This window comes from Hippichthys cyanospilos, chromosome 4, assembly GCF_059441005.1.
Source record: "Hippichthys cyanospilos isolate Australia breed blue-spotted pipefish chromosome 4, RoL_Hcya_1.0, whole genome shotgun sequence".
Classification (NCBI taxonomy): domain Eukaryota; kingdom Metazoa; phylum Chordata; class Actinopteri; order Syngnathiformes; family Syngnathidae; genus Hippichthys; species Hippichthys cyanospilos.
The window spans coordinates 17,954,638-17,981,147 of NC_142372.1; the positions used below are offsets into that span (position 1 = coordinate 17,954,638).

The 26,510-nt window shown below is 39.5% G+C and overlaps 1 protein-coding gene across 3 annotated transcripts; it reads right to left on the reverse strand.

Moving 5' to 3' along the window:
- Positions 1-554: 554 nt before the first annotated feature.
- Positions 555-24,958, reverse strand: mindy2 (MINDY lysine 48 deubiquitinase 2). 3 transcript variants are annotated; one of them, XM_088414056.1, is made up of 10 exons: positions 24,750-24,958; positions 24,037-24,682; positions 22,463-22,520; positions 18,076-18,140; positions 10,761-10,919; positions 10,480-10,582; positions 8,774-8,916; positions 7,447-7,620; positions 5,122-5,310; positions 555-3,430 (listed from the first exon to the last, which is right to left on the reverse strand). In XM_088414056.1, the coding sequence occupies exons 1-10, from the start codon at positions 24,956-24,958 to the stop codon at positions 3,230-3,232; spliced, it is 1,947 nt and encodes a 648-aa protein (XP_088270182.1). In that variant the 3' UTR covers positions 555-3,229. The 3 variants fall into 3 exon arrangements, with proteins under 3 accessions (XP_088270182.1, XP_088270180.1, XP_088270181.1); XM_088414054.1 differs by having other exon boundaries at positions 24,037-24,938; XM_088414055.1 differs by lacking the exon at positions 7,447-7,620 and having other exon boundaries at positions 24,037-24,938.
- Positions 24,959-26,510: the final 1,552 nt, after the last annotated feature.

Consider the following 26,510-nt stretch of genomic DNA (forward strand, 5'->3'; position numbering starts at 1 on the left):
TACACTTATCATTTCATGAGAAATGAAGTTGAGAAAATGTGAATGAAGTTAGAACCTTACAAGCAGAGTTGCATGACAATAAACACGCAATGTTGCAAAAATAACGTAATGTCGTAAAAAAAAGTTAGATAAGATTGTAACTGAAACAAAAGTTCTAATGCTAAAGTTCTAATGGTACGACGGTAAAAATACGTCCATTAAGTCGTAATATTGCAAGCATAAAGTGGACTTTACTGAAGAAAATGAAAAAAAAAAAATCTGAGAACTTTAGCAACGTGACAAGAAAAACTACAAGCATTAGTTTGTAAAGTTGCAAATTGTCAATTACAAAAACGGGAGGACTGTAGTCACGTTATAACACTAAAATCAAACATGAGAATAAAGTCTTGTTACAAAAAGAAAAAATTTGAAATATCACGTCTTACAAGTACATTTTGTTTATGTCATAGTTGGATATTTGTGACGTCAATAAAAGAACAGTCAGTGGCACCGGATTAAAATTTCATTTAAAAAAAGTCAAGTTACTTAAATAATACAACAGGAGTCAGTTAAAATAGGTTACCATATAAATTTGTAATGCTAAAACAAAAAATGTTTGTATGATTACAAGAACAGGAGCAAAAAGATTGTTTCAAGTCTGCTTGTGATATTATACCGTAAAGTCGTCTACAGCAAAGTTATATTGCAAGAACAAAATCATTATTTTAGCGGACTGGAAGCTATTACTGTTAATTAACCTTCAAGTCACATTTACATAAATAATGTTGTAGGCAAAATGCTGTAAAGTTAGAATAGTCATCACATAAATTGATGTAATGGAACAACAGTAGAGTCAAAATAGCGCTGTGCAAACATCACCGGAAGAATGCGACATTATAAAAGAGCCGCAATGTAAAACCTTTACAAGGATGAAGCCTAATTATTCTTACATTTACGTATTTACACAACAGTGTGTGAGCCGCTATTGCAAATTACAAATTTGAACAATTTATTGCAAACTTATTCCGCGATTTTCTTCAGATAAATCTTCATGCTTGTAATATTGCAACTTTTTTCTTATAAATTAGCATCTTTACTTTTTTCCTTTACATTGTTTGATTCCATGATTTTTATTGCAGTATTTTTTTGTGTGTGGCCCTATAGTCCTTTGTATAGAAAAATACCTCGGTCATCTGAGCATTTATTCCATATCCTTGACAATTAACTTAAGGTCCATGTACTATCGTACTCTACAGCACGCTAGTAGCACAAACGCTTCCACTGCTGTATGACACTACTCTAATAAATGGATCTCAAATAAATGTTCAATGTGTGTGACATTTCAAAATTCTATTAACATCCAGGCTGAACAATTAATACATTTCAAATTGTCAACAATGCGGCAGAATGCAATTTTCAAAATCACAAAAGCTACAATTTGGGGGGGAAACAACTAAAGCAAAATCCTTTTGTTTTGGTTGGTCGGTAGACTTTAGTTTTGGTATATTTCAAATGTTTATTTTTTTTTAAATACAGTTTTTAAATATGGTACATTCAGTGCTTAAGACAAGCAGTGGACAAGTTGACATGTGATTGTTTGGATATGATTATTGACTTAAAAACTTGTTTACAAAATTGATTATTAAATTGAAATCTCCAATTCAAACTGATTATCTGTATATATATGAAATCGCACTGGATTTGCTTTAAATTTAGCATGAGCCTAACCCGTAAGACAAAAACATTAACATTTTGTTTAACAAAACACAAATGAATTTTATGCCTGTTAAAAAAAAATACACGTGAAGGGGACCTTAAAAAATTACCACATATTAAACTGCATTGCATTATTGAGTAAATAAATCATAATTGTATTATTTTCTAAACCAGTCCCCTCTAGTAGATAGAGCTTAAGATGGATATCAAGAATCCGGAATAAATGGCTTTCCACGCTTTAGTGTAAGTCAAAGTGACAACAAAGAAATGTTGGCATCAATATCTCACTTTTGCAGATGAATTTTGTTGCATAATGCATACCAAAATAATAATAACAAAGTTCTAAGGTTCATGCTAAGGAGAACATGAGTGACACAGTTTCCATTGATGTTCGCTCTTTCACTAAAAAAAACAAAACAAAAAAAACACCGTGACCAATATAGTGTGCAACTTGTAACAAAGTTTGGCTGACTCGGTCAAAGGATCCTGGGGGGGGGGGGGGGGGGGGGTGTTGAGGGCTATCTGCCGAGGATGGAGGCTAGCAGGCACCAGTGGTTTGGGAAGCAAATCCTCTCATGAGTGTCTCCTCAAGCGTCTCCTTTCCTCGCTGGACGCCAAAAACACATCAAACACGTACACGTATGGCAAACACCTTGAGCACTTAATCGATATGCTTTATATCCAAGGTCCATACTCTGGTATGCTTTTTGTTCTCACTAGTAAGACAAATAGGCACACGAGTAGAATGTTAAAGAAATGCTTCATTATAACTCAACATTAAAATTACATGAGTGTGTACATAGTGTATATAAGTGTGTGTGAATACATATACACACATAACTAGACAGACAGACAGACAGACAGACAGACAGACAGACAGACAGACACAGACAGACAGACAGATAGATAGATAGATAGATAGATAGATAGATAGATAGATAGATAGATAGATAGATAGATAGATAGACTGTACATACACACTCATGTAAGTTGAAGTTTGAGAGTTTTGAGAAAAACATGTTTAAAGTTTTGGCACATTCATCTTTCAATGGTGTGCATAGTCTACCAATCCCTTATTTTCATACACTTTGATTACAATTTGAACCCTATATATAGTACTAGTGACACTACCAAGGAAAAAAAAATCATACAATACTAGAACGACTGTGTCTTATTTGTATTTTTATCCGCTACTATTTCCACTGGGACTACGTAGGCAAAACTACCGGTGCACATTTTGCTACTGAAAACGTCCAGAGGGCGACAGGAGGGTGACGCATTCCTACTAGTCGGTCAAAGGAATGTTACTAGTGCTGCACAGTAGTTTAATTAATTATAATGTTTAATTGCATACTAATAGGTCAGAAGTGGCATTATTAGTGTAAAAAAGAATGACTAATAAGGCAATCATTCCACAAATGCGCTGAAACGTCTCACCAGCGAGGACAACTAGTGCACTAGTGTATGTACCGTTAGCTGGATAAAAAGCATATGGACCACAAGCTCAAATGGCTTGCCATACGCTTGCTTAGTGTTACAAAATGACACATTTGTCTTTATCCTTGGCTTCCTTCTTGGCTTTGCGCTCGCCGCTAGATGACTGTTTTCCTGGGCTGGCTGTGGACTGGCCGGCCGCCGCAGGTGCCGCGCCGGCCGTCTCGGCGCCAGCCGATGGGCCGCCGGCTCTAGCTGCCCCTCTGTCCGCCTCATCTCCCCCTGCGGCATCCTGCTGAGCCTGCAGCACACACATGAACCATAGAGGCCGGCAGGTGTCATCCAAACATTTTCTATGCTACTTTGTCCCCCTAAAAGGTTTGAATTTGCTTAAGGATGTCACAAGGTAGCGGCAAAATATTGCTCTTTGATTAGACGAGGTGATTGCAAGAATAAAGCTCATCCTCTCACTTCGATATAGTTCTTTGGCCTCAAGATTCCACAAGGTAGTGCCAAAGTAAACTGGGTAGGATTGGGAAATTAATGATTTAAATTCTGGCTTCTTACGATCCAAAATCATTATAATTAAAGAAAAATAATGGATGCGTTGAACCGCGCAGTATGTGTGTGCAGGTTCCTACAGTATGTTGTGAAAATGCCTGAATGTATTATAAGCAAAAAATATATGCCAAATCTTAATTGACCCTCCCTCAATGACATACGAGTTGAGTTTACAGAAATACTACTCAAACATACTCGGTTTTATAAACATCGCTGTGCTAAAGGTCAATTAGCATTGGGTTCCAGGAGGGATGTATCTTCAAATGACCAATGTTCACAAACAAATACTATCGTAAACAAACAATAAACACGTTAAACTAGGCTTCCCTGTCACAAAAATGATGTGCCCGTTTTTGCGTTGAAAGTATGGGCACCCATCTTAAAAAATAGGTTCCTTTGTGTTTTTCTCTACTTTTGTATTATACCGGCCCCAGGTGGCCAAATACATAAAAGGGCGGCACAATGGCCATTGAGTCAAGCAAAAACCTCGGCAAATTGGTTAAAATCTTTACATTCGATTTGATTGTGTAATTAATTGATTTATAAAGTGTAATACTGTACTGGACAGTGCTATTTCCCTTATTAAAAAAAACAAAAAATATGTTTGTAATTTGGGATTAATGGCATTTCTGTTTGACAAGGAAGGATTGTCTGAATCTCAATGCACCAGTGGTGTGCCGTGAGGGCCTTCGAGGCCTTTTCTGAAGGTATAAACAACATCAACAGCATGGACCTTTGTTTTAAAACTTTGTATGAATTTGTAAAATATTGTATAAATCAATTACCGACATTACTTTCTCTTCATTTAATAGCGTGTGAGTTAAAAAGGCTTTCAGACTCAGGTTTGTAAATCCCCTATAAGTGAAACAGCTCAAGATGGGTTTTTTTTTTCAGAATTTGAGCCAATCAAATTTCAGGAGACATCAGCCCTTTTGTGTCCTCTGATTGGTTCAGAGCAACTTCATTGAGCTTTATTGCCAGATGTGGGGATGGGACGACCCGACACGACGGCCGTTCACGCCCGTACATCACTGGCAATGCATTTTCAAGGCAAAATTTTCACAAAATAAAAATCGGAAAGTGTGAGGGTGGGGGTGTTGCTCAGTGAAGGCCCAGGTCCGCAACTTACCGGCTGCCGCTGCGATGCACTATTAATTCCATGCCGTTTCACCGGATAGCAGAAGGTGCATGACAATCTTTTTCCACCGGTTGCAGTTTACGCACCAGAATATGAACTGTGTTCAATTAAACAGGCTTGGATTTAACACTGTTGATAATGACGAGGCCCACTGTGGTGCATTGAGTGCTTCCCATTGGCTTCAAGCCCCTCTGCGCCTGCCTAACTTGTTTCCATCTGCACAGAGCCGGCTATCACACACACACACAGACACGCACACACACACACACACACACACACACACACACACACACCTGCACTTGTGCCGCCTGTGCTGCCGCCGCCTGCTCTTGCTCCTGTTCCTGGTAGAACTGCGATGCTCGGCGGTCCTCCTCCTCCTGCAGTTTTTTGGCCAGCTCCAAGTCGCTGATGCCGGGGAGCTGCTCCCACTGGAGGTCCTGACTCTGCTGCTCCTGCTGCAGCGACAGCGCCATCAAGTAGTCCTGACACGCATGAGAATCACGTTAAAATGCTAAAAGCAATCCAGACCAGGTCAATGTCGAACTAAGTTGAACGTAAACACTAATGAGCTCCCTCTAGCGGTATGTGGAAAACCGCTGAACGAAATGTCAAGTCTGGACATTGTTCGAGTTGCTTGAACTTTTTAAATGTAGTGCAGTTATTGTATTTAACAGTCAAGTTCAAAACATTTGAATTGAATCTAGATAATAATAATATTATTACTAGTAATATCATACTCAAGCATACCAGTATCTTCATCATTTGCAAAGAACAACTAACATTAACTGTATCTTATTGAAGGGTTTGGAGTTTCCTCATTTATTTCTATAGTTCTGTTTTAGACAGGCACCCCAGAAGAAGCAACACAATGGTGACTGGACTGAAGCATAACAAAAAAAATGATTTGAGATGCAAATGTTTTGAGTTACTAAAGTGGTCAAAGAGCAAATTAAACTCATATCTCAAAACACAACGTTTTAAAGGTGTGGTTCAGTAGTAGTCACGATTTTGACACAATTTTCAGTTTTGAACAGTAGCTATAGGTTGTACTTTTTGTAAGGAGTTTAAGAAGCACTGGCCGAGACTAACAGTTCAATTAAGCAGCTCTCAATATGATGTAGTGCAATTGCCCACAAACTGCAATCAAAACAATACACACAATACTGATATATCTCTTGTTTAGATCTTATTGGGTTGTGCAGCTATACTTGACGTTTGATATACGAGATATTCTCTTCCCTCTTGTTTGCAATCTTGGTGCAAAGAACCTGATGAGACCGCGGGCCTCATTAGTGCCTTCTCTAATCTAAAGGTGTTGATTATACCTTCAGAAATTGATCTTCTCGCTCGAACCGGGCCTGTAAGTAAACAAGTCATTTATAAGGTCTCGCCACGCTATTGTCTGAGGGGAGAATTTGCCGGCAAGTTCTGCTTTTGAACAGATGGCTGTGAAATCAGCAAAACTGCAGAGAAGACAAAAGCCTGATGAATAATTAAGGGGCCACTGAGAAGCTTTGGTATATTGTGGAGAGAATGCAGTAGGAGCAGTAGTTAGTATGTCTGCCTCACAATCAAAAGGTTCTGGGTTTTTTAATCTTGTGTGGAGTTTGCATGTTCTTCCCATGCTTCCTTGGACATTTCAAAAGCATGCACATTGGGTTAATTCAGGGGTCGGCAACCTTTAGGAGCCATTTTGACCAGGTTCCAACAGTACACTGGGAGCCGCAAACACTTTATTACATTACGTAGCAGTTGTGTGATAGCAGCTTTTGTTAACCAAGTTTCAGACCAACGTCTGAATCCATCTGTGTTCACAAACAGAGGCATTAAGATGAGATTTATTCAGTGTTAATTCATCAACTGCTCCAGTTTGTATTCTTTACTTTCCTCTCGCCTTATTTTGAAAGATCTGCTTTTAATCTGGAAGTATTTCCTCTTTACTTTCTATGTTTGTCATTTAGCTTTAAGCGGCGTTTGTGTTAGCCAAGGTGGTTACTGTCTTGGTTTTAAGAAACTAACTAGCAGACTGAGCAAACGTTTGACTCCATCCTCATTCACACACAGGGGCATTAAGACGACATTCACTTTGTGTGAAGAATTTTTCAAGCGCTTTAGTTTTTAGTTCATCTGGATGGCGGCGCTATATTTCAATTTCCTGTTTTTACCTTCCCGAAACTTGATTGGCTGTCTTGCGTCACATTTCATGTTTCGTTGCACCGAACATGTCCTATAGATGCCGCACTATCACCCAATCACGCAAACATCATTGACTGCAATTTAAAAGCCTCGCTTGTTACGCCGTCCACGTAGTCGGTCAGAAGCAATCTTTTTTTTTTTTTTATTTTCCCAAACCACGGAGTGACGCAACTTCAGAATGAAAGAGCCACAGGTTGCTGACCTCTGGGTTAATTGAAGACTAACTTTCCATGAGGTGTGAATGAACGCATGTTTGTGTTAGGGAGCACAAAAGCAGGAATCTACACTTTTCTGTGAATTAAGTGAAATGAGTCATATTAAAATTTGTAATTTAGGGTGAGTTTATGTAGTTTTCTAAAAATATTCTACAAGTTTTGATAAAATGCAAGTCCTGCTAGCCTTGCCTGTATCAGTGCTCAGACCTGGTCTATCTGATCCTGCTGTCCTCGGTAAACGGTCTCCGGGTCCGACGGGGGCCTCAACCGGAATTCGGAATCGCAGAAATTGCCATCTCCGTCCACGTTGTGAAGACTCTCCCACACAACCTTTTCTTCTGTCAGGAACCCTTGATCGGTCACCAGCAGGTATAGCTGACCCTGAAGATAAACACGCTTGTAGCGTAAACACCTACTTTATGGTCTTATAAAGTACATTATCGTGTGCAATTTTTCTCTCCATTAAAATATACAGTGCAATTAATTTAGGCTGAATCAGATGAATGGCAATGCCCTTCATTTCAATGGCAAAAGATGACTTGAGGTAGTTGTATTTCACCTATTAGTTGAGCTGAGATACAAGATATACATTTTCTTTTTTGGGGGAGAACATGGGGTCATGTGAAGGTGAATGTGACGCACAAAAGCTTTGCCAGCATTGGCAATGCCAGTGTGTGATCGCGAGAAGTTCAAAACACAGTCCAAAGGAGTCACTTCCCCTCCAGAAGATAACAGGAAAAGTCTGGTCCAGCTGCACTGTCAATACAGGCAAGTAACTGCATGCAGCTCATCTTAGCAGGACCCCACTTATTTATAATTATAATGACCACTTACACGGAATAACAGCTTCATTTTTTTTTTTAAATCGCTTTTACAACGGCAAACGCTTCGCTGCAATGAATGAGGAGCTTCACCCAGGAGGAACATGTGAGTGACCGTTTTCTTTGTTTTCAGGCTACTACCTGAAAACATATTTTTAAAGGCAAATGTATTTTTCATGAATAGCAAGGCTATACTGTTTGTCAGGCATACAGGCCCAGCTGCCCACTGGGCAGAATTTTTACGGTCAGATTTGATGCGATTTAATGATTATTTTACTGCAAGACCAGCCCACAATTTACTGGTAGAAGCCCATTATGGACAGTAAACTGAACCAATCAACATCAGTGGCAGAGCTCCGTGGTAGCCAGGGGTGGTCAGGAGTTATGTCTGAATACAAATTTAATGAGGATCTCTTTAGAACGTTAGATTCTTGGAGTCAATATTAATTATAGCCGTTAATTTGCCACCAGACAATGTGCTTTCACCGTGGTTCCACACTGTCATTATGGGGCATTATTTGTAAGATTTTGAAAAAGAGAAAAAGGGAGGGAAAAAAGAATGTACTTGGAAATAATGCTGTATTGTAACAAAATCTTGAACAATTGAAGCATTGTACTAAATGCATTGAAACTGCCAAGATTTAGCGTCTGTAGCAACAATAGTCTTTCCCAAAAACGATGATGAATGCTAGTGCACATTTGGCGTGTCATACCTTGTATTTAATCATGGTGCTGAAGTGGTTATTCCTGAAAAAGACGCAGAGTTCTCCCTCCTGCACAGTGGATGTGAGCTCACACAGGCCATGGTACGTCAGCTGAGTGGCTGTGCTGCTCAGGAACTGCTCTGCCACAATGCCTGCCGCACATGGATGCCGAAACAAGATTACAATTGTTGGCAAAGTAAAACGATGTCAGTGTATGCCTTCAAAAACCCTCCTTACTCATTCATGAACATGAGTCAGAAGTAGGAAGATATTTATGAAAAAAATGAAGCAGCGCTTGCAGGCAGTAAACCTTGTGTGAGGCTCAGTTTTGATTGAAACTGTCAGGGATGTATTCGTTTCCAAATATATTTATTTTTAGCTGTGCTAAGAAGGTTAGCTTTTCATTGCTTATTAATTTGTCAGATGGATTATGCAGATAGTATTTAAGGATTCACTTTTTAGAAGGCGGGCTCATGGTTAACCCAAAGGAAGAATCCATTATATTTTGTTATGGCTCAAAATTGCTTTCACTGACTTTAGCTGATTCTTTTTTTTTTTTTTGTCTTTGTTCTTATGTGCAAGGAAACATTTTAGATTATAGCGCTATATCATGGCAGTGAACTCAACTCATGTAATTGCCAACCCTAGTTAATGTTTACTGTCAGATATGAAACAAAAAATGTGACATTGTATATTTAAAACAACAACATCACTTTGCCTTACTGTCCACTAGCTAACACATCGTATTGACGGGCTCACGATGTAATAAAGACTCACTAGGTGGCAGTATAATATAGACAAACATGCAAAGAAGAGTTTCACAACCAACTCCGCAGGCTGCAGTAATAGGGATGTCCAGATCCTGATTACATTTTAAAAACAATATTATTATAATATAAAAAAAAAAAAATTCCAGAAGTACACAGACATCGCCAAGAGGAAAAAGTATATATAGTTATACTGTACAAGTTTTATAATACACCACATCACAACACAGCCGGAAACAGTGAAAGTGAACGCAGCCCATGTGGGAACTTTCTGGCGCTTGTCGCGAGAAGGCAAGTTGAAGGGAGTGTGGTCTAACAATGCAAATATATTAATGTGGAAAAGTGGAGACAGTACAACGATAACTTGCAAATCTATGCGAATTGAGCATTCGCGTGACAGAAAGGACAGAACTGCATTTAACACAACTAAATGTATAATCTTCTTCCTCATAATCTGACGTGCCCCCCCGCGCACCCCTCAAAAAAAATTGAAATTTTCTAATTGATTCAAACCACTGCTCCACTAATCTTAAAGGTCTTATGATAGTTTTTTGATTGTTTGTTTTTTAAATAAATAAGACAATTTGGATGCATTTTTTCCCCTATTCAATACATCGCTGCAATTTTGGATCAGGACGCAATCTCGGCAGATTGGCAAAATAGAATATACGATCGTGATTCATGACATATTTTGCTCCTTGGTTTGTGTACAAATATACTGTATGTTCCTTAAAAGTTTATAACAGTGCAACATCATAAGTCATGTCACCTGTATCTCAAAACACCACACTCTTATGATTGTTAACCAGTTTTGAACAGAAGTCAAGGAAAAATGTGGTAATCTTTCTTAGGCAACAACCGAGGGGGAAAAATAACTTGAAATGCGTTGCAGTGTGAGACAAGAGAGGGAGGAGCAGAAGGAGTGTGCCTGGAGAGAGACGTACTGACCTTCGCCTGCCAGCTCGCTGTTGTCTGACTGTTTACAGGATATTATCTTCTCCACCAGCTGGTTGTAGCTGCAGTTGCCCACTGCCTTGACAATGTCACACATCTGCAAACAAAGATAGACGCTGTGGGGAAAGAACATTTGCCAAGAACTGATGCAGGCAGCACAAAGCTACCGTCAGTCATGAAAAAAAGCAAGGTTGAAACGAGCACCCTACTTGCCTAGTATGAAGTAGCACAATTGTTAAAGCTCATTTTGACTATGGAGAATGGATAAGCCATACCTGGGGGTCTACCAGCCAGCCGTGGTAGAGGGGGATATCCAGCAGATCAAACACAATGCATTCTGGGGTGTACTCAAAAACTCGCACGCCAGTGAACTTCACATTCACATCCAGGCCTGTCTGTAGCTTGTGCAACACTGCCATGGCGTCACTCATGTTCTAGGAGGAAAAAAAAAAGAAGTGAATGTACTTGCTTACATCGTCATAATGCTACGTCACTCAGAATGACAATAACAATTTGAATAATCCCATAACGCATTTAACTGTGTTCAATACCAGACTTCCTCTTCTTCGGTGCTCCATAATGTATAGTTATTTCTTAAGTACACCCTTTAATGACAATAATAGTGTTAGGAGTCAGGTGATGTTCTGTATTTCATTATTCATTACCTGTGTTACATTACACTGTGAGTGACAAGTCTGAGCTTTTCCATATGAATGTTGTCAATACTTTCTCACTGGTGTCTCCTGCAGGCAACTTTCTGTTAATACATTAAGCAATTATTCATGCTTCTCCCGGTCTTGTCAAGTTACATATTGGTTTGAACCATACATATAATAACTAACGAATACACTTGCAATTTTAACCTTCTCGACGCATCGAGCTCTCCTGCTCTGAGCATCGCAGCTCAAAACGATTATTCAATTAATAAAATATTTATCCATTGATTGATTAGATGTCAAAGACTCGATTAATCGTGACACCTCTGATGAAGATTTCTCAACCCTTGAAGCTTGTCATCAAAACGGATGACAAAAAGGTTCAGCTCATGACACGTTCTGTGTATGGTCAAAACCTTAATTGCCATTTGGACTACTGTATGTGATTACTCCCACCAGTCTTAACGTCAGTGTCTGCAGTAACTGGAATTCATACATGTAAACTGTTTATGATTAATAGGACGAAAGTGAATGTTTATTTATATAAATAAAACGGATTCATCTGGATATATACACAGCTGACATACTTAAAGGGAATTGCCATTTTTTAATTTTATTTTCACTTAAAGAATGTCGTCAGTCTTGGGAATTGTGAGGTGTCACTAACTTTCAAGCAAGATCTTCCCCAGAAGGTAAAAACAAAACACTAAAAGATTAGGTTATAACTACCAAAAAGTCTGGCAAAACAAAAAAAAACAACCTTGAAATTATAATATTCCAAAAAGTTCAAAAAGTTAAGTCATTAAATAAAATCAAAAATATCATTGCGCATACTCGATTTTTTTCTTCACAAAATAAAATCATCCGAATCCAGATATTTCTGCGTAATTAGGTCTGAAGTCTACTTTCAATTCAAATTTGTTTTGTTTTTTCAGCGTATAATATCTTGGAGAGATTTATTTGTGTTGTAAGGAAACTTGTTTGGTTTTTTTTCGGGTGGGGACTTCCAGAAATCGGCCAAGCACCAACAGGACAACGAAACAAAATTATGCAGATCTTCATTTGTTCATTAATGATGCCAAAATGTGAACCATTTCTTGAAACAAGACTATTGTGTAAATGCACATCAGTGACGCCACTTCCTGAGAAGGAAATACGCTCCGATACGCACCTCAGATATTCCACCCACCTCTGAACATTTTGACCTTTCACTAACCTCTAGTAGTTACCAGTAGGTTAAAAACACAAAATCCTGAATTCATAAACGGAGATGACTGTAATCCTATTCATGAAAACAGAGCGATGAAAACACATGTCTTTCGACAGAGCCATATATAGAATCCAGTCCGACTGGTGTACATTCTAGCCTTCCCACTGCCAGGATAGCAGCCCATTGATTTTTTTCTGCTTTTACAAGAAACCATTAGCTTCTCGACTGTTATTGCTTTTAAGTATAGCACCGCCTCTCTTCTTCGGGTCTGTCCGGTTCGACCATGTCTATGCTCCCTTTGATGACATACATTTGACATGATAATGCAGTCCAGCAGCTGCCTAATGAAGGCTGCTGGGCTATTGAGCCATGCAATCAACAGGATGATCAGTGGAGAAAATTGAACCCGGAAGACGAAATGGGACGTGCTAATAAGACATGAATCAAATGATTTGATCACTGGCTTATGTTTCCGCAATGCCTGTATGTTCCACTGTTAGAAAAGAGGAGAGCACACTAAAACAAACCACTTTATGACATTCTCAGCATTTGCATTAAAAAGTCTTGTCGAGAACACGCAGATCTCTGCAGAGGTCCAATAAACAGTTACTTCAGAAGGTTTAATTTGGCTTTCTTGAATCTTCTGAATGTAGATGTCAATGGATGTCCATACGATGGAGGCGCTTCAATGTTTTGTCAAATCGGTAGTGCAGTTTTGTGCTTGGCAGAGCTAGAAAGGCATGCAAAGAACAACTTCCTACCTCTTTGAAAAACCTCCATGATTTTGAAATGGCGAGCCTTAAAACGGTGCCTTTTCATTGCCTTGTTACTCACACACATGCTTTGCCATCGTACGTAGGCGTATACGGAACAAGTGCCAGGCACCCACACACCTGAGAACCTGATGAGTCCCAGTCAGAGCCGTTCTCGCGTTCAGCATTTCCCAGCTGGCTGCAAGCCATACTGCCATTAAAGTCTGGACTCAAGATAAGGCCTGCAGCTGAGCCCTCAAACTCGGTTATGACAATGACACCTGAGCGCTTCAAAGTTTCCATTGCACAGCTGACAGAAAACAAGGTAAGAAGATACACTGTACTCGATCAGACACAAATGTTTATTATTAAAGTGCTTTAGAACTCTACTGTATCGAATGTTTTGTCCTCAAACATTAAAAACATCTCAGCTGTACCTACCCCGCTCCGACAAAGTGAAGGAAAAAAATTATGAACTTGAAATAAAACGCAAAATAAACATCAAAAAGCCTACTAAAACACCTGAAAATGTTTTTGGGTTTAATCACTGGCACTCAAAATAGTATGTGTTTGTTGTCTCCAATTTAACAGCAGTTTGAATGTGATTGATATATTATGAACACAGCCAAATTTTAGTTAGAAGAGGATGTGTACATATGTGTTGTGCAGCCACATCAAATAATTTTAATTTGTCTTATGAAGGCTACACATGTCATGTTAATACTAGGTAATGTTTGTCAATGATTTATCTTGTCTGATGTTTTTTAATTTTCAAAAAACCTGGCATTTGAACAGGGGTGCATGGACACTGTCAACAAAAGGGGGATTTTTTTTTTTTTTTTTTTTTTGTGCTGCAACATTTTCTGTTGAAGTTGATGCAGGTTAACACCAGTGGGACAGTGTTCAGTTATTGCAGCTTCACTCTATCCCAAATTTTCATTTATGACCATAAAGTTTTCGATTGCAGGTTCACGTCCCAATTTTTTCTCACAAGTTTTATCCCTTGTAAGTCAAACCAGTCAAAAAATAGCAGTTTGTTAAAAAAAAACAAAACTGTGCTATATGGATTTTTGTTTATGACCATATCTATTGCATGTTTACCTCACTATTTTTTTCAAAAAAAAAAGTGTACATACATGGTATATATATATATATATATATATATATATATATATATATATATATATATATATATATATATATATATATATATATTACACTGTATAAAGACACTTCAAAAGAAATGTAAAATCTCTTTCGCTTACTGCGGGTATTTTTCGGAAGATAACCCCATGATAAACAAGTAAACACATTACATAATGCGGCATACATAGCGGCATTATTTATCAGTCTTCATGCTTAGTCACTTGAGGTCCCGTGTCGAGGTGTAAACCCTTGAGATGCCGTGTCGAGGTGTAAACCCTAGGTCCGACACATGAGAGTGTGCAGATTAGGACGCTTTCGAGCTCCACGGATGCTGGGATTAACTGAAGTTTTGTAATGGACCACATCTGGTCCAACCAACAGCAGAGCAGCATCAGATGATATGATTAGTACCGCATCACTCAAACTCATCTGGGCCTGTGGCGGACCCCAGCTAAAGGAGGTCATTAGTAATATACAGTAATGGGCTAGAACTGAATCGCTTGGGCCGATACATCACACTAAATTGGTCAAATACATGAGTGGTCGGCATAAATAAATGACTGTATAGCATATCGTTACTGCAAAAGATATTTGGAAAGCCGTTTCTTCAATAACCTTCGTATGCAGCATAAGGTCCATATTAGAATGCACGTTTTTAATCACGTAGGCTCCAGTTTAATTCAATCCATTTAAACCTTCTCCATATACTAGTTCACTCTTTGTCTTTGTTAGTCAGGCAGTTTAGCACACCGGTGGAATGACAAGCGCACAAAAATACAATGACTTCATGAATGACTCAAAAGTTTAATGGTGCAATCGGAGGAATCCGTTTGGAGTACATTGCGGTCCTTCACGTCTATTCATTTCTACTGTGTTTCTGCAAGTACTTAAAGGTAAGATATGAAAAGAAAAGAGATGCTGTTAAAATGAGGTTTAGGATGGTGTATTTGCCTTGCAAAAATGCAGCTCAGCTCCACTGAGATTTATTTGCAACACCGAACTCTTCACTTACACAGCTCTGCTGAGTGAATATTTAACAACTGCTAAGGAGCAGCAACTGCTATTTTAATCCTTGCACACTCGTGTGACAAATGCCGTATGTACGTGAATGTAAAAATAGAACTGTTGTGAACTCAAGGTGAAAACGGTTCAATCCAACAAGCAGAAGAAAAAAAAATCCTTTCAGAATAAAATGTGCAAGGCACACATTCACAATCAGTCATTTTCCCTGTTAATTTAGAATCAGGTTCAAAAACACAAAATGGAGCCACAGGAATTCATTAGATTTTAATATTTATTTGGTCAGACGACCCAGAAGCATTAGTAAGGACGTGCTAGGTTACATTACCTATTTATGACTTGAGCCACAAATGTGTATATGCAGTATATGTGTGTGGATGGAATTTACACATCTGTGATGGCACCATGAATGCTGAAAGGTCGATAGACACTGGAAAGAATTCCACCGACAAAGCTTCAACAATATGAGTTCCCAAACGCCAGTTAAGTATTGTTAGAAGGAAAGGTGCTGTAAAACAATGGTGAACATGTCCCCTGTCCCAACTTCATTCAAACGTTTTGCAAGAATCAAATTCAAAACAAATGAATATTTGCAAAAAACAATAAGGTTTATCACATGAAAGAAATATCTTGTTTTTATATTCTTTTTTTAACTGAATATAGGTTGAAGATAATCAGCAAATCTGTGTAGTCTGTTTTTGTTTACATTTTACACAATGTCCAAACTGGACGGCACAGTGGCCGACTGGTTCGCACGTCTGCCTCACAGTTCAGAGCTTGCACGGTAGGTGTATTGGACACTCCAAATTGCCCTTAGTTGTGATTGTAAATGTGAATGGCTGTTTGTCTCTGTGTGGCCTGCGATTGGCTAGCAACCAGACCAGGATGTCCCCCGATATACGATATGCTGCCCGAAGATGGCTGAGATAGGCACCAGCGACCCTAGTTAGGATAAGTGGCTATAGAAAATGGATGGATGGACAACATCCCAAATTAATCGGAATAGTAGTTGTAAAAGGAACAACTTTTACTTGAAAATCTATAGTGAAGTTGCACGATTTACATTTACTTTTGCATTTCGACGGTCAAACGAACGGAAAGAACAAATGATTATTCACACTCTCGACCTGAGCTTCCAGTACCGCCCACTGTTGTCTGCAGCAACACAAATGGCGCATGGACACCCACATGCATTAGAGCTCCCAGGCCGCAGCCTAGGATTAGACTGCCATAATTACCGTGCAATGCAAAACTCCAGCCCCTCCCTGAAGACGCCGCTGATTTTTTTAAGAAGTTGCATTTCAGCCCCGCTTAAATTTAGAAAGCCGGTGCCACTGAGCAAGTGAGCAGCAGCGAGCGCGCTGCCAAAAAATGTTCTCCTCGCCTTTAAAACGTGGCTTCAAATCATCCACAGATGTGCTGCTGGAGCCAGAACAGGCCGCAACGTAGGCAGGCCACAGGAGATGGGAGGAAGCAGAGGAAGTGGAGCTCCATCTTCGACCGAGTGCCTCGCACGGTGAACCGCACACACACAAAGCAAGCCTCAGTAATAGCCTGAAGCCGAACCCAGCCGTGCGTCTCCAAGCATTTACCACCACTGCGAGCGACATCGCATACCCCTGACCTTCGTTGTTCACTGAATCTCGCAAGACGCATCTTACGTAATACGGAGCGGTGGAGAAAGAGCTGAGCTTCACTTTTACGAGGTTCCCTATCAAGTGTGTGTAAATGTCTGCAGTAAAGAACATCCTCTTCTTCCACATTTTAGTACAAGCATGTAAATACAGCATATTCTTCTTTAGGCCGTCTGAAAAAAAGATGGGGTTCCTGCAAACGGGCGGTAAATATTTCCGGTCTGCCCCTATTTTCAAACCAAAGTGGAGATTTGCCAATGTCTCCGGATCGTTGTTTGCATATAGCAACCATAAACTGCGCGACTTGTGTTTGAGAATCAGCATGGATACATCTCCCCTCAAAAACTGTGTTGGTTGCAACCATTCTCCAGGTGCTAGCTGCTTGTTTATTGTTGCAAGGCCAACTATGGTGCAACTTCCAAGCGCTCAAGCAAAGGATGGCTGTAAAGTTGGCTCTTTGCTGGTGCATAACAAGGGTACAGCCAAGGCATATTTGCCGCCAAAGACACCGACACCGATGACGTTGAGAAACACAGTTCTTTCTGATTGGACAGAATTTGGTTGAATTACTGCTGCCAGCGGCTTGGCACGCTTGTGAATGGATTTAAAACCGCACAATACGGATTCATGTTTCAGCATCTTTTTTCCATGAACAAAGCTATATTAATGTTTTTGTTTTTTTTAACACAAAGAAGGGAAGGAATTACGCAGGTTTACATAGCCCAGGTTATGTGTAGACAAGACCTAAAGCTCCTTATTCTCCAAAGTACACTGTTTTGAGATACAATAAACGAGGGGTGCATGAAATGTTTTAAGGATCGTATATAAGAAGTATTGATGCATGTCCCAAACAAGCGTTCTTCTACACTAGGATAAAAGCACTTTAGCACCGTTGGAGCAAGTGGTCAGCAATTCACTCTAAATAAAAAAGCCAACAAAACAACAGATGTTTGTGAAAATATTTAAACCAGCTGTCGGGATGATGTTGTGTGATGTCTACTGTGTAAATTTTGGAGCATTATTATATTTTAGTATTATTTTCTTTCGGGCCTAACCTCAGCAGGCAGAAGCTACAACCAGATGCACTAAATAATGCTGGTGATTGCACATATGAGTGTACTGTACTTGTAATGTTGCACATTGATCTGGTAGATATTGTAGTTAGAACTTACCTGTTCATAATTTAGTCGCTGGGCCTCTGAGATCTCTTTTGGTTTTGTTTCAAGGATGTAGTCTCCTGCAAGGGCACATAAAGATTGCTCAGTATGGCCAAGGAAATCACCAGAGGTGTGCCAAAACATTGATTGACCAAAAAAACAAAAAACAAACAAAACAAAAAAAACCCCATCAAGGGCATCATTTACGATAATTCAGATTTGTTATAAAATGTCCCAGAATCAATGTTATTAATAACAAAATGCACAAATACACATCCTGTCGTCTTCCAATTAACTACATCCAACGCGCACTGCCAAGTAAGTGACAACAAGATCGCAATAAACACCAAATAGTAGATGGAAGTCCATGCGATGGCCATACTACGTTTTTATTTTGAAGTTGACCTACGCAGCAGTGGTTGCACTACTACTCCCCATTGCGACTCCGTTTCATTTGCCATCACGTCTTGTTTCCACCACCATGAACATACCACTATTAAAAAAAAAACAAACACATTAATTCACTAATAAAGGATGCTAATTCCGCTGTCTTTGTACAAAACAGCATCTCCAGCGTTAGCGCTAGCCGCTAACTAAGTTGTGCCTTCAAATGCAGTCAGACAATAAGATGGACAGATAAACAGTCCATCTTTGTATTAAACATTATTAACTGCAAATATCTAAACAAGGTGGGCTTTATATCAATTTGTAAAAGAAGAATAATGGGCATGAAACTACTCAGGTTTTTAATACTTAATCCAAATATGTTACAATAATAGTCTCAAAGCTAGGAAGTGAAGAATACGGTTAGTGGTTTAGTACGTGCTATTGATTTGACAGTCCCTAACCCTGAAGCCGTTCAGACTATGCAGCAACACGTGACGTAAAGAATCAAATATTAAAGGTAAGAATCCTATTAGAACCAAAATATGTTTTGGATTTACAATTTCTAAACGTAGGCACCTTTTGCCAAAAAGACAGCTTTGCACATCTTGTTTTCTCAGTCAGCTTTCGAATTCAGATGACGCTTAAAATGACCTGATGACCTGAAATGATTTTCAGCTTAAAGGTGTACATTTTCAAGAGGTAAGTGAGGGAAATTCTTGACCTCTTAACGTATATCAGAGCATTTTAATTGGAAGGTGTTTCCAAACTTTTGACAGATATTGTCTGTAGGTTTTTCAAAAGTGGTAATCCATATTTTGTTCAGGCCCAAAAGCCTGAAAAAAAACCCACACAGCTTTAAAGACTTTCCAAACAATGACAGTAAAACAGCTCCTATCAGTTGTTTCCAAAGTCTACGGAGGGTCATGATGGAGTCCTCGCAATCCATTTTGTTCCTATTTGAAAGTTCTATTGGCCTGGCTGTGTAGCAGCAGACAGCCGTCTCTCTCTAGCTTGGCTTCTTCCCCAGCAAAAACGATGAACCTACTCTATTTCCCCCTTCATGATTCATAGATCTAATGGAAAGCAAAATATTCGCACCATGGCCACAAATGTGCTATTGTAGTCAGCTAGTTGTCAAGCTCTCACACTCTTGGGACTGTTTTAACAGGAGAGGAAAAGCATCACTATTTCTCATCAGATTCCATCTTAAAATGAGGCTCATTTGAGACGAGAGAGCCATTATTTTTCTTAGCCCGGGAGCGCGTTGGTTCTGAAATACTTCAAGCAAAAGGTAGAGACTTGAAGATATATATTTATATTATTATTACAGGAAAAATAAACAGTGAATGTAACTGTCTTTGTGTTCATCCCATTTGCAGATTAAAGTCGCAAGCATGCGTACTTGTCTGGTATCTGGGGATTACTGAAGTGATATGCTGTGATGTAACAAGCCTCTTTAAAAGGAGAAACGAGGATAAACAAAATTAGGGAATTTAACAAACATTGTCTTTTTTTTTTTTTTTAACAATTTGGCTTTCAGCCAGAGCCTTCTTTCATGACTCTCATACAGCAAGCAGGCCTGCGAGTATCTCAAGGATAAACTTTTCTTTGTTTTCTTTTTCTTTTACTTTTTTATACTACCTTTGAAATACTGTCCTTCACATGAAATTAAAAGCTAAAGGCAATAAGAATATTGCTGTCCTTTGCTTCAAATTCTGGAATGCGCTTCCTTTTGGGTTGAAGAGCATCTTCGGTGGACATTATTTAAAAAAGACTTTCAAAACAATTGCTCATGCAGGCATTGAGGATTAGTTATTTAATTATTACCAGGAGGGTTTTTTTGGTACTCTTAATTCAGCGTAACCTGAACAACTGAGAATCTACATCAACATATCAAAATATACTTCTTTTCAACACCAATTGTCAACATGAAGCTCCTTGGTGCTGAGTGCACCAGTGCGCGTTTGGTGTCCCAGCTGACAGCACAACGCACCACGAGCTGCTGAGTGACGCCCACTACCCTCTGAATCATCTGTCACCGTTGTGTCAACGCACATGGATGACAGATTGTTCTTAGATTAGAAGCCTCACAGTATTGTCATGCAAACAGTGTGGCGGAAAACACTCTCCAAAGACATTAACATAAAACTCTCATTGCAGTGTACAGTGAATCGGTTTCAGCTTCACCAGTGACGCATGAAAAGTCGAAACATGAAGAATGAGCAAATTAAAAAAAAAAAAAAAAAAAACATTTCCCAAGGGGTAAGCACAACTAAACTTGTTAAAACACACAATTATTTTTTTTTTTTTTACTGTCAAGAAATGGAGGACTAAAAAAAAGGCTGTCTCACTTGGACACTTCATCGAGAAGCAAAATGTGTTTGCTGGACACATAAAACAAAAATATTAGTTTGAACACCAAAAGCATGTCTTTTTAATGACAGCATGCTATCTTAAAGCTAAGATCTACCCGTAATGCAAAAGTTGCCACGGAGGGACAAAAGATTAAAAAAAAAAACATACAACAACATTCACTCTTCTTTGTAGGTTCACTGACTACTGCAGTACAGATTAAATTATGTTGGGGACCTTCTCTAGATTTTATTCTTCTTGTGCTTCTATTACACGCAACATCCCTTCCAATAGAGCTTGGTGCTATAGCAAGTTCTGGCGTGGCACTACTGTATACTAAAACCTTAAAACTTAAAACCTCTTATTTGTCTCAGAAAACTCTGCCAAGTTAATAAATGGTAACACATATGGTGAAACAAGACACACTGACAAAAAAAAAAAAAAAAGAATCAATGTTATGGGAATTGCAAACTTTCAAACGGTATATTTTAATTAAAAAAATCTTTTATATAGAAATGGAAACATGGTAACTGTTACTGCACAAGAAAAACTACAATGATCAGTCACCCTCCAATTTTTAAACTGCTTTCCTGCAATAGGGTCGTCTTTATGGACAATAGCCAATAAGAGGAAAAAGACATCCATCCATCCATTTTCTAGAGCTGCTCATCCTCACATGTAGGGCTGCAATATTATGTCCAAAATAAAAATCACTACTATTATGGTCATTATTGAATTTCCGATTATTAATCCCAATTATTCATGATGTTTGGTCAAACATGTCTTTTTTTAAAGAAGCAATATATAAACAAGGCTTCAAGGCTTGATACTTGAAAATAATAATAATAAACTAAAATAACAAAACTCAAATAAATAATTGATCGCAAAAACCTGGCACAAAGGGCAACACAGCTAACTTGCTTGCTGATTGTAAACCAATTAAAAAAAAAGCCTGCCTAGAACCAAGCACATTTACTTTTAAGCAAATTCAAATCAATTAGCAGTCAAAATGTCAAGTCAAACTGAATTTCTCGCCAATTGGATTTTTCAAAATGGGTCTGAATTGACAGCTAGCACTATATATATTAGGAATCAGGTGAAAAACTCAATGTCATTTCACAAAGGTAAATAATATATTAGCGTGAGAAAAGCTGAGGCTTTTGTCATGCAAACATGTGAGAAACATTGCCCCCTGGTGGTAGGATGACAAAGTGCTTGATTTGACTAGTAATCAAAAAAGTGCTTGGCTTTTTAAATGTTAATATCGCCAAGGATCATCTTAACTAATCATGGTAGCCAATATCGTGATCACGATTAAGATTTGATTGATTGTGCAGCCCTACTCACAAGGGTCGCAGGCTTGCTGGTGCCTATCCCAGCTGGCTTCGGGCAGTAAGCGGGGGACACCCTGAACTGATTGCCAGCCAATTGCAGGGCACACAAAGACAAACAACCAGTCACTCATAAATCACACCTAAGGACAATTTAGTATGTCCACAACAACGACAATATAAGCGTATCGCATTCTCTGAGACAGCACCAAATCCTTCATTCATTTTCTATAGGGTGTTGATTTGCCACAAAGCATGAAATCCGGGCCAGTTCCGACATATACGATAATGACCAATTAATAACATTTACAAGTTGAAACATTCACACTCACCCAGATATTCCATCAGTTGCTCGGCCGTAATAATCTCCATCATCGGAGGCATCTTAACCTGTGACAGAGACATTCATAAAGAAGGTAAAGTTTTGGTTAAGTGTATACAACAAATATAACAGAGAGTACAGTTTCAACACATCTATTCATTCATAGATCATTCATCCATCCATTTTCTATAGCATTCATTTTTTTTAACTGCTTTTACACATAAGGGTTGGAGACGAGCTCTGAAAACTATTATTTATTCATAAATAATGTATCTGTTCATCTAGCTGACGTAAAAATGTAGGCAAAACATTGAAATACTCTATCACTAGAGGGCAGGAGCATATGCTGCAATGACACATTTTATAAAAAGTTTCAAATATTTTTTTGGCATATTGATTAAAATCAATTAATTAATTAAAATTAATTAATTAATTAATTAATTAATTATTAATTAAAATCCTCTTGTTTGCAAAGTTGAGGATCCCGGTTCATAATGTGTACTGTATAATATCACAGTGGCTTCATAGTTTTAAAATCTAATGCAGTATACTTATTGAGTACAGTTCAGCTATACTTAGCAACTTAAGTAAGAATGTCTTGATTTCATCCAGTTTGCATCCATCCATCTTCTTGACCACTAATTTACAAGGGTCGCGGGCATGCTGGAGCCTAACCTACCTGTCTTCGGGCAGTAGGTGGGGTACACTCTAAACTGGTTGCCAAGCCAATTGCAGGGCACACAGATACAAACAAATCGTTACTCACCAATTACAATTACACCTGTGGACAATTTAGAGCAGTGAATAAACCTAAAATGCATATCTCTGCCAGAGATATAAGTAACCCACACGGGCACGGGGAGAAGACGCAAACTCCACACATGAAGGCCGGAGCCGTAAGCGAATGCGACCCCTGCTTGGTGAGGCAGACGTAGAAACCAGTCACCCACCGTACCACCTTTCATCAAATTTCTTTGAGAAATTTGTAATGGTGGCCCGATCAGACACCTACAGGTGGCCTGGCGCTCCCATGGTGGCCCATCAGGACAATGTTAATGTCGGACCCTGCTGGTTTAACGCAGCGTAGTGGCTTAAAACATTAATCACTGTCACTGATGATGTAAAAGTGCGTATGGATGACGTCCGTGCAGGCTACGTGGCTCAGTTCCCACTTAATGACTTTGTGAATATGAATGTGAATGCTTGCCCTGTGATTGGGATTGACCATGCCAGGGTGTTGTCTCCCTTTCAAGCATATGTCAGCAGGAATAGACTCCAACTAATCATGCAATATAGAAAAGGAGTGGACGGGAAGAAACCATTGCTTAACTAAGTTGAGTTCAGTTCAGTAATATATAATATATAGTTTAATATATAAACTTTTAATCTGGATCAGATGAGAAGGGTTTGATTTGAAACTTTTATTACGGTACAATATTGTTGTAACTCTTACGTGCAATACTTCTAATCAAATCATCAATTCAATTTACTCATTTAAAGGGCGGTGATCATTTTTTACACAGAGGCTTACAACATTATGCACTGTATTCTTTTGGGGAATAAGGCCTGCGGTGCGTGTTTTACCTTCCAGGCAAGCAGAAGCACGTTCATGATGGCCAGCAGCGGACAGGGGCCATTCTCGTTCTGGGTGATGATCGGCGTGTTCTCCTCCCTCCACTTGATCCACTTGATGTGGTAGATGGACTGGCCGGCCGCTCGGTCCTTGGCGCACGCCGTCTTGGTGCCGTCTAGGCCGAGCTCGCCTTGCAGGGCCAGAGCCAGCCCTCGCTCCTCCAGACCTTCGCTGTTCAAGTCCGAGCTGGGGCACGAATTGAGCTTGGAGAAGGACTCCTCCAATGAGTCCAGGCTGCGAGACTCGCACCCGCCAAGGCTGGCGTCCGGGTCCAGCTCGCTGCCGCTGCCCAGCCCCTCGGATAAGGCGCGGGGGGCGCTCAGATCCTCAGGGATCGTCCTGCCCGGGCACAGATGGGTGGGTTTGGCAACTTTGCTCGACTCGCTTTCCTTCTCGTCCACACCTGAGGACGGCCCATCGGTTTGGTTGTTTACTAACTTTGAGGCGCCACCCTCCTTATCTGGATCCGAACCCATCCCGTTACCGATCGACTGCTCCGCGCTCGACTCGGCGTTTTTGTTCTCCTCCTGATCGGCGAGGACTTCCACGACCTGCGCTAAATCACACCTGCCCGCGCCGGGGGTGACGTGAAGGGTGCTAGGCTCCTCAACAGTGCTGTTATTACAGCTATCCCCATCCAGCAAAGTAGTGAGACGAGCCTCACTATTTGTGCATTTCTCCGCCGCACCTTTCCCGTCTCCCGCCGCAGGATCGTTGCCGGTGTCCGCCACGATGGTGTCGCTCCCGACGGCGTCTCGATGCACGTCTGCATTTTTCTCCATTTCGATTTGGCGAGTGTCGACAGATTCTAGCTAAACTGCAGCAGTAGATTCGGTCCGAAAGACGCCATGACAACTCTGCCGGTGACGTCATCGGAATGAGATTTTTTTCAGGTTGACTAGGGGGCGCTCCAGGCACAGATGTAAAGTGGTGATGCGTTTGCGGACCCTCGGATATTCGTTTGAAAAGCCTTCTCATTTGTGTTGCTATAATTCTGTTTACATCATGCATTGTCCGAATGTCCGCTGAGCCTGCTGTTGTGCCTGATCATTTGAATCAAGTATGTTGGAGCACAGGAAACCTCAAAAACATGCCCCCCCCCCCCCCCCCCCCCTCCACACACACACACACACTCACACACAAACTCAGAAAAAAAAATACAGGACGACTGATGAATATACCTTTATTAAATGACTAGTAAATTCAAATAACGTATGGATTGTACTATTGTACTAATACGACATTAACTGTACAATCCCTTCAAGTGCATGATTAAAGACAGAAACACAACGCAAATAATTTATAGTATTGAGAACATTGATAACTTCCGGATAAATATTAAAACTCAATCTAAAACGTCTGCCGGGGGGCATCAATGCAGTGTTCGTCAGATGCATGGGGGAAAAAAACAAACTAACCATAACTATACTCTCAACAATACTGGCAAACATTTGCCTTTCGCAATCCGATTTTTATTTATTTATTTTTTTTAATATTTGTTTGCACCCGCAAATCGTGCTTTTTAAAGCATAGCAAGACTGATGGGGAAAACTAGTGCTTTTTTTGCTGCAAGGTAACATTTTTTCTGCCTTTTTTCAAGTCCGGTATGTTGCAGGTTTTGGAGATTATTATTATTCTAAGTTTATTATTTATGTTAATGTATGACGTGATTCTCGCAAGAACCATTTTCCCCATTCAATGTTCCCCTTTTTTTTCTTAATTTTCCATCCGTGTAGAACACCTTTCAATGGCTCATCCACGAAATCCACGCAAGCGACAATATCGCCAGATAAAAAAAAGTAATCCTGTATTTCAGGGAGCGGGATGTGGCTTGTAAGCAATCAGCAGTTCTTAAAAAAAGTAAAATACATTTAAAAAAAATATGCGGCTTGTTTAAGTTATTTAAAAAAAATCAACACTTTGTACTTTTGGTTCTCGCGTTGAACTGTCTTACCACAAAACCGCACAAAAGCAAGACAGCGGAAAAAAGCGTGTAAGGCTTTCAAAATATGAGCGATGAACGTGATTGTCCTGATTTAGATGCAGTACCGACTTACAGACGCTGAGAGTCAGCATTTCATTCATTTTACACTGATCAAGACGTTATTTGATATACCAAAATTGTATTTTTAAATCCCAAAATGTAGATTGTGTGCCATTGCTTATCAGCAGGTACAAACTGTTTCTAGTAACATTATTTACTCCTACCACAACTATTTCTTGATTATCACTGTGTGTGTGTGTGTGTGTGTGTGTGTGTGTGTGTGTGTAAACACATTTGAATTGATGTTAATTTTACAATATTAGCAGTAGTAACGTGATATAATAATCATCAATATAGAGACAATTTCTACTTTCCCTCTCAAAGATGACAAACCAGGAAGTCAGGATTTGCGGAAGTACGCAAGGCAGCGCGGGGTGATTC

Bases quoted from the DNA above. Each gene is read 5' to 3' on its own strand.
- mindy2 (XM_088414056.1), bottom strand. From the start codon at position 24,958: ATGACGTCACCGGCAGAGTTGTCATGGCGTCTTTCGGACCGAATCTAC. The intron at 22,521-24,036 runs GTAAAACACGCA...TCTCTGTCACAG, and splicing joins TGCTTCTGCTTGCCTGGAAG to GTTAAGATGCCTCCGATGAT. The intron at 3,431-5,121 runs GTGTGTGTGTGT...TGTGTGCTGCAG, and splicing joins CACAGGCGGCACAAGTGCAG to GCTCAGCAGGATGCCGCAGG.